Here is an 8,738-nt window from a genome sequence, read left to right on the forward strand (position 1 = left end):
AAGACTAATTATCTTCTATAATCAATAAATTATGTGCCATATTATTTTTTGATTTTTTTTTTTTGAATTTCAGAATTTCTACATATTGGGAATTTAAAAAATACATCAAAAACTAATCAAATCAGCGTACGCTTGACTTTTCTAGCTCTTCTGGGACCCGAGATACAGCGCTTTGAATTCTAGGTACGAGATACTGTGTGCAAGGGGGAGAGCGCAGACAACGAGACAGTATAACTGCCTGCGTCTCTTCAAAACTTCAAATTGCTGTTTCTCGGCTTCCAGAAGAGCTAGAGCACTCAAACTTTGACAGATTTGACCAGTTTTTTATGCACTTTTAGATTTTGTTTTTTTGAAATCTTGAGTTCAAAAAAAAATGAAAACTGTGAGTCATATCAATAAAAAAACATCAAAAAATCCCTCCACACAAAAAGCAAAAGATATTCGATCAGGATGAGATTCGAACTCACGCGGGGAAACCCCAATGGATTAGCAGTCCATCGCCTTAACCACTCGGCCACCTGATCACATTTCTTTTTAGCGACCGATGGCGTACACAAGGGAGGGGGAGTGGGGGAATAAGGTATTGTGTGCTCTTCAATATGTCGAGAATATGAAATTTCTCGGAAATTCAGAAATTCAGAAATTCAGAAATTCAGAAATTCAGAAATTCAGAAATTCAGAAATTCAGGAATTCAGAAATTCAGAAATTCAGAAATTCAGAAATTCAGAAATTCAGAAATTCAGAAATTCGGAAATTCGGAAATTCAGAAATTCAGAAATTCAGAAATTCAGAAATTCGGAAATTCAGAAATTCAGAAATTCAGAAATTCAGATTTCTTTTTCCATTTTTCCCGGTCAATTCAAGTACAAATTGTTGCGCATCAATATCTTATCAATTCTTCCCCTGTTTCATTGGTTTCTCTATTTTCTCTACACGTGTGTATAGGTTGTTGACATGATTTTTGGAAGTTTTTACAATCCAAAAAAATAGAAGATTCTAGAGACAAGAGATGTGTGACGCTGGTTTCTACTGTTTTCTGTTTCAGATGTTTGGTCCCACTTTCCGAGATTTTCATTGTCGAATTAACATGAGACATCGATGACAGACATCCGTCAATATTGTTTCTAAAACAGTAAATCTCTGAAAAATTGATGTATGAAGTCCCGAAAAAGATTCTTGATTTTACAAAAATAAATGTTTTTGAACTTTGTGAAATCTGAAATTTCGTTAAAACCTAGTCAGATCTATCACGATTCTCATTTTTCCAGCTCATCTGGGAGCCGAGATACAGCGCTTTGAAGTTAGGAGAGACGCAGACACTCACACACTCTAGCTGTCTGCGCCTCTTCAAACTTTGAAGCGCTGTATCTCAGCTCACAGGTGAGCTAGAGAACTCAAACGGGATACAGCGCTTCAAAGTTTTTCGGGTGAGAGACGCATACAGTTAGAGTGTCTCGTCGTCTGCGTCTCTCGCCCAAAAGTTCTAAATCACTATATCTCGTCTCCCAGAAGAGCTAGGAATATGATTTTTTGACAAAAATATTTCATTTTTTATGAGTTCCATACTTCTAGAATTATACAGATGAATCCTCTTTTTAAAAATTATGAAAAAGTTGTTTTTCAAAATTTTTCGAAATTTTAGCTATCTTCAAAAAAACAACAAAAACCAATCAAATTTATCCTTAAGGAGCCGAGATATAGCGATTTGAAGCTAAGGAGGCTAGAGACGCAGACAACGAGACACTCTAACTGTCTCTCTTCAAATCTTCAAAACGCTGTATCTAGGCTTCCAGATGAGCTAGACAACTTAAAATTTGATAGATCTGACTAGTTTTTAACGAATTTTCAGAGTTCACAAATTTCGAAAACTTTCAAAAAACATTTTTTTTTCAAAATCTCAATTTTTCAAAAAAAACTGTGATCAAAGAACACACAAATTGTCCCGATCTTCTTATCACGTTCATCATGTCTTCTGTTGTTTACCTTATCTCAAAAAGTTCATCTTTTGATTCTTCTCCTTTTCTTTTGACGTCATCTGATTTCCAAAAATTCTGATTTTCAAAAATCAAAATTTGAGATTCTGATTCCTCCGACGTCATCTATGATTTCTTGTTTCTATATTGTTTGTCCCGAAATCGTTCTATTTGTGATCTACTAATAATTTGGGATTTTTAAAGAAAAAAATATTTTCAGAAAAAAAGTTTAGTACTATTTTTCCAAAAATTCACGTGCTTCTGACCGCCGAGAAACATCAAATAAACAGATCAGATTCTGATCAAAAAATTAGGCTCCGCCCACCTTGATGTACCCGAAAATAGGTGGGTTTATAAGCAGTACAATCAACATGGACAAATTAGAAAATTTCTAAAAATTTCTAAAAAAAATGAAATTCTGTATTTTCTTGATTTTTGCCATTTTGGCTGTTTCCGTTTTCTGTGAAAGCGAGGAAAAGAAGAAAATGGAAGGCAATACTGGAGAGTGAGTTTTTTAATGGATTACTGTACCTACAGTAATCCAGAATTTTTAATTTTGGCTGGTCTAGGATTACGGTGTCTTGGTTACAGTAACCTTTTGCCATTCTGAGATTCAGGAATTCAGAATTTCCAGACACTAATTTACGGGAGATAATCATTCAGGTTACTGTAGATAGGGATACTGTATTGAAATTCTACTGTCGTTCCTTGGATTACGATAGCTGGCAACCTAGTTGTTAGGATTACTTTACTAAAATCTTACTGTAGTTTCCTGATTTGCAGTAGCTGTTAGCCAGAGTATTTAAGATTACAGTACTAAAATCCTAAAGTACCACTCACATTTTTAGCAGCCGTTGTTGTTGAGGTTACTGTAACTGATATTCAGTTACTTCTTACCTGTAAAACGCAGTACTTCTGGAATTATTAATTTTAGATTACTGTAGTTGCTTGGATTACTGTAGCTCACCGAAAGAGTCATAGTTGTTTATATTACTGTAGCTCATAGTTAGTTGTCACTAGAACGCTACATTTTTGGAGTTGCTCATTTAGGATTACTGTAGTTCCCCGAAAATCTTTACTGCTTTTCCTACAGTAACCCCTCAACATTTTCAGGAGCCACCAGCGTTTCCTTCGTCAACTTTTGGCCCCATATGGTGCCAACGTAAATTCTCAATATGGTGGATCGGGGCCATCGGCTGGAAGTGGTTGGAACGGTGGAATAGTTGGATCTGCAAGAGGTATGGGATTTGGAACTGGCTCCGATGGGTACATTAAACTTTTTTTGGACAATTTTTTTTCGATTTCTTGAAATTGACAATGTGTAAATTTTTTGTACAGATTTTTTTTTCAAAAATAAATTGTAAAAATGTAAATAAATGAATTTTAGTTTTCTTTTTTTGGTAATTCAAAATTTCAAATTATGCAAACTTTGGGAATTTAAATTCGCAAATTGCACAAAAGATTCCAAAAATTTGGACATTTTTCAATCCGAAAAATACCAAAAAATTAGAAAAAAAGACGTTTTTAGCGATTTTCAAAAAATCAGAAAATTAAAAAAAACTTTTTGATTTTTGAAAAATCAGTGATTTATTGAATTTCTGAATTTCTGAATTTCTGAATTTTTGAATTTCTGAATTCCTGAATTTCTGAATTTTTGAATTTCTGAATTCCTGAATTTCTGAATTTTATGAATTTCTGAATTTCTGAATTTCTGAATTTCTGAATTTCTGAATTTCTGAATTTCTGAATTTCTGAATTTCCGAATTTCTGAATTTCTGAATTTCTGAATTTCTGAATTTCTGAATTTCTGACTTTCTGAATTTCTGAATTTCTGAATTTCTGAATTTCTGAATTTCTGAATTTCTGAATTTCTGAATTTCTGAATTTCTGAATTTCTGAATTTCTGAATTTCTGAATTTCTGAATTTCTGAATTTCTGAAAATCTCGGAAAGTGGGACCAAACATCTGAAACAGAAAACAGTAGAAACCAGCGTCACACATCTCTTGTCTCTAGAATCTTCTATTTTTTTGGATTGTAAAAACTTCCAAAAATCATGTCAACAACCTATACACACGTGTAGAGAAAATAGAGAAACCAATGAAACAGGGGAAGAATTGATAAGATATTGATGCGCAACAATTTGTACTTGAATTGACCGGGAAAAATGGAAAAAGAAATCTGAATTTCTGAATTTCTGAATTTCTGAATTTCCGAATTTCTGAATTTCTGAATTTCTGAATTTCTGAATTTCCGAATTTCCGAATTTCTGAATTTCTGAATTTCTGAATTTCTGAATTTCTGAATTTCTGAATTTCTGAATTCCTGAATTTCTGAATTTCTGAATTTCTGAATTTCTGAATTTCTGAATTTCTGAATTTCTGAATTTCCGAGAAATTTCATATTCTCGACATATTGAAGAGCACACAATACCTTATTCCCCCACTCCCCCTCCCTTGTGTACGCCATCGGCCGCCTGGGAGAAATGTGATCAGGTGGCCGAGTGGTTAAGGCGATGGACTGTTTTCCTATTTTTCGCGATTTTTTCAGAAATCGCTTTTCAAACTTTTGAATATTTGCATTTTCCCTGAATTCGAATCACAAAAATTTTTTTGAATATTTAAAATAGTTTATTTATACATTTTACAAAATACAAAGTTATACATTCAGCTAGCGGGTTAAAAAGTACAGTAAACCTTATTTCTTCAAATATCAAGAAAATTATCCATAGTATCCACCATATCCTCCGTATCCGCGCATACCGTATCCCATACCGTATCCTCTACCGTAACCCATTCCACCGTATCCCATACCACCGTATCCCATTCCACCGTAGTATCCTCCCCAACGACGGAAGCGATCATGGCTGAAAATTTGGGGAAAATTTGGAAAATTTTGAAAATTTCTGGGTTAAAAAATTCAAATTTTCAGTCAAAAATCTGAAATTCCAGATCCTAAAATTTCATCCTGACCAATATAGTTTTGGCGGGAAGTTAAAAATTTTGGATTTTTTTTTTAAAATCCTTAAAAATACATTTTTGACTCAAAATTTTGAAAATATGGATCATTTTGGGGTTTTCTGGACCGTAAAATTCAAATTCCCAGTCAAAAAGGAGCTCAAAAATCATCTTACGTCTCAGCCTGAGCACTCATTTGTTGATCTCCAGTATCCATTTGAGTATTAACCTCTGCTCCTGGTCCCGAACTCATTTTTGTCTCCATCTCAGCTCTTTTATCAATGGGATGGCTGAAAATTTTAGATTTTTGAAAGGAAAAATAAGATTTTCAAGGATTTTTAGCCCGGGAAAGTACGAAACTCGAAGTGGAAAAGGTTAATTTTAGGCTTTTTGGCTCTAAAAAACTATATTTTGTGTCAAAAATATCCATTTTTGGGCTCAAACTCTCCTAATTTTAGCCCCAAATCTCAAAAACTCACTTTTGAACAGTTCTAGTATGAGTGGTGGTCACTTTGGCTTTGGTTTCAGTTCCTGGCTCGGCATTCAAATTAACATCAGTGTTAATTTCCGTCGCAAATGCTCCAAGAGCCAAAATAGCCAATAGAATTAGGAATTTCATTTTTTTAGACTTTTTTGGATTTCAAAATAGAAATTCGAATTTGAATCTGATTATTTTCATTTATCTGTTCAATTTTTATAGGATTTGAAAAGTGGGCGGAGCCTAGGATTTTTGGATTTGATCATTTGAATAATATGATCAGATCTTTTGGTTTGGTGAACGGTTTTTTTTGGAAAAATTAGAAAACAAAAAAACAAAAATAGAAGATGATCTTGATGGTGTCTTCTTTAGAAATGAGAAGAGCGAGAGGGATAGAGAGATGAAGAGACGCAGACAGAGAGACTTTCTAAGAAAACACATGTTTGTAGGTTGCGTAGTTTGTGTAGTTTGAAAGGGAATCTGAAAATCTGAAAATCAAAGATTCTGAAAATTTGAGACTGATCTGAAAATGGACGGATTCTTAAATTTTGAGAAGAATTTTGAAACTTCCGATTCAAAAAATTTTTCAAAATCTAGAAACTGAAAATGTTTATTTCTGGATTTTTTGGGAATCTCTAAATTTATATATTTCTTGGAAATTTCTGAAATTGATCGTAAAAACTACAGTGGGAGTCTAGCACAGTCCCTAACTACAGTATTCCTAGGTAAATAGTTACGATAAACTAGTGGTAATGAGATACAGTAAACTTCTATGATACCGTTATTATGTACCGTAATTCTATATCAGCAGAACTATATATTGGATTACTGTAGGTACAGTAATCAGAGTAGTTTCTGGCTTTTCAGAATCTAAGAAATTTTCGGGATTTCTAAATTTTTTATTTTCCAAATTTTTGTATATATTTCAAAAAGAATTTTCGAGTTTTTTGAAATTTCTGATTTAAAAATTTCATTTTCGTTTTTTTTAATTCTCTGAATTTTTGAATTTTCTAGAGTTTTCGATTTTTTTGGAATTTCCGTTTTTTTCAATTTTCGCTTTTTTTTTGAAAATGTCTGAAACTCGAAAATTCTGAATTATTGCATTTCTTAAATTCTGAAATTCGGAATTTCTAAAATTCTAAGATTCTCATTTTCTCACTTTCTCACTCTCTGTCTTCTCTCCATTTGCCATATTGAATTTTGAAATTCTGATATTCTGAGATTCTGATATTCTGAGATTCTGAGATTCTGATATTCTGAGATTCTGAGATTCTGATATTCTGAGGTTCTGAGATTCTGATATTCTGAAATTCTGAGATTCTGAGATTCTGATATTCTGAGATTCTGAGATTCTGATATTCTGAGGTTCTGAGATTCTGATATTCTGAAATTCTGAGATTCTGAGATTCTGAGATTCCGAGATTCTGAGATTCTGAGATTCTGAGATTCTGAGATTCTGAGATTCTGAGATTCTGAGATTCTGAGATTCTGAGATTCTGAGATTCTGAAATTCTGAGATTCTGAGATTCTGAGATTATGAGATTCTGAGATTCTGAGATTCTGAGATTCTGAGATTATGAGATTCTGAAATTCTGTGATTCTGAGATTCTGAAATTCTGAAATTCTATGATTCTGAGATTCTGAGATTCTGAGATTCTGAAATTCTGAAATTCTGAAATTCTGAGATTCTGAAACTCTGAAATTCTGAAATTCTGAAATTCTGAAATTCTGAAATTCTGAAATTCTGAAATTCTGAAATTCCGAGATTCTGAAATTCTGTGATTCTGAGATTCTGAGATTCTGAGATTCTGAGATTCTGAGATTCTGAAATTCTGAAATTCTGAGATTCTGAAATTCTGAAATTCTGAAATTCTGATATTCTGAGATTCTGAGATTCTGATATTCTGAGATTCTGAGATTCTGAGATTCTGAGATTCTGAAATTCTGAAATTCTGAGATTCTGAAATTCTGAAATTCTGAAATTCTGAAATTCTGAAATTCTGAGATTCTGAAATTCCGATTCTGAGATTCTGAAATTCCGAAAAATTTCTCAATTTCTGTTTTGTATAATTTCTTCTCTCCATTTGCCAAATTTCTCTCTCATTTTCGAAAATCGGTCACCCAATTTTTCAAGGACACACCCAAAAATGAAGTTTCGTCACTTTTTTTTTCTAATAAACAATTTTCAAAAATCAGAAGACTTCCAAGAAAAACAAATAAACCACTGATCAATTCCAAATTAGGCTCCGCCCACTTTTCGAAATCCCTATAAAATATCCCCGAAAATTCCTGAAAATCATCAGATTTCGAATTTTAAAACTCGAAAATTGAAAAAATCATGAGATCCATTTTCCTAATTGTTCTACTCGTGGCTACTGTAGCCTACTGTACTGAAATTTCCACCAAAGTCAATACGGACAGTTCTGATGGCCTTTCCACCCATACCAAAATGGATACTGGAGATTCTGGACACACAGAGGCACAGACAGATGTGTGAGTTCTTTTTGAAACAATTTTTTGCGGTTTCAAGATAATTTTTGACTGAAAATTTTGTATTTTCAACAAGCCAAGAAACCCAATTTTTGAGATTTTTTTTTCAATTTTTTCGAGTTTGTTGACAACTTCTAAGCCAATTTTCACACTTTTTTGAATTTTTCTAACCCAAAAAATCTCGAAAAATTTATTTTTCCCCTTTAAAACCCAACATTTTCAGTCATTCCATGCAAAAACGAGCTGAGATGGAGACAAAAATGAGTTCGGGACCAGGAGCAGAGCTCAATACTCAAATGGACAATGGAAATGAACAAATGAGTGCTCAGGCTGAGACGTAAGATGATTTTTCAGCTTTAATTTTGACTGGAAATTTGAATTTTACGGTTTAGAAAACCCCAAAAATGAGCTGAATTTCGGAATTTTTGGGCTATAAATGACTTTTTTAAAATTGTTTGAAAAATAAGCCAAAATTTCAAATTTCCCGCCAAAACTATATTTTTTAGAGGGCAAGGCTCTCGAATTTTGAATTTTTGACCGAAAAATTTGAATATTCGAACCCCAAAAACCTCTAGAATGATTTTCTTTTTTGAATTTCTGAATTTTGAAATTTTTCAAAAAAATTCAATTTTCAGAAATTTTCAAAATTTTCCAAAATTTCCCAAAATTTTCAGCCATGATCGCTTCCGTCGTTGGGGAGGATACTACGGTGGAATGGGTTACGGTGGCATGGGATACGGTGGAATGGGTTACGGTAGAGGATACGGTATGGGATACGGTATGCGCGGATACGGAGGATATGGTGGATACTATGGATAATTTTCTTTTATTTTTGAAAAAA

At 33.2% G+C, this 8,738-nt stretch overlaps 3 protein-coding genes and 1 non-coding gene across 4 annotated transcripts; 2 read left to right on the forward strand and 2 right to left on the reverse strand.

The window, feature by feature from the left end:
- Window positions 1–442: 442 nt before the first annotated feature.
- CBG28715 lies at window positions 443–524 on the reverse strand. The gene has a single exon. It is a non-coding gene (tRNA).
- Window positions 525–2,384: 1,860 nt separating this feature from the next.
- On the forward strand, window positions 2,385–3,283 carry CBG26595 (the record flags this gene model as incomplete). The annotated part of the gene is made up of 2 exons (XM_045241371.1): window positions 2,385–2,479; window positions 3,088–3,283. The coding sequence occupies 2 exons, from the start codon at window positions 2,385–2,387 to the stop codon at window positions 3,281–3,283; spliced, it is 291 nt and encodes a 96-aa protein (XP_045100134.1).
- A 1,410-nt stretch (window positions 3,284–4,693) lies between these two features.
- Window positions 4,694–5,548, reverse strand: CBG18817 (the record flags this gene model as incomplete). The annotated part of the gene is made up of 3 exons (XM_045241372.1): window positions 4,694–4,754; window positions 5,106–5,219; window positions 5,409–5,548. 3 exons carry the CDS (start codon window positions 5,546–5,548, stop codon window positions 4,694–4,696), a joined length of 315 nt encoding a protein of 104 aa, XP_045096586.1.
- A 2,197-nt stretch (window positions 5,549–7,745) lies between these two features.
- Window positions 7,746–8,716, forward strand: CBG18818 (the record flags this gene model as incomplete). The annotated part of the gene is made up of 3 exons (XM_002646389.1): window positions 7,746–7,900; window positions 8,121–8,234; window positions 8,572–8,716. The coding sequence occupies 3 exons, from the start codon at window positions 7,746–7,748 to the stop codon at window positions 8,714–8,716; spliced, it is 414 nt and encodes a 137-aa protein (XP_002646435.1).
- Between the last annotated feature and the right edge of the window lie 22 nt (window positions 8,717–8,738).

Source organism: Caenorhabditis briggsae (assembly GCF_000004555.2).
Source record: "Caenorhabditis briggsae complete genome, chrI, whole genome shotgun sequence".
NCBI classification, from domain to species: Eukaryota; Metazoa; Nematoda; class Chromadorea; order Rhabditida; family Rhabditidae; genus Caenorhabditis; species Caenorhabditis briggsae.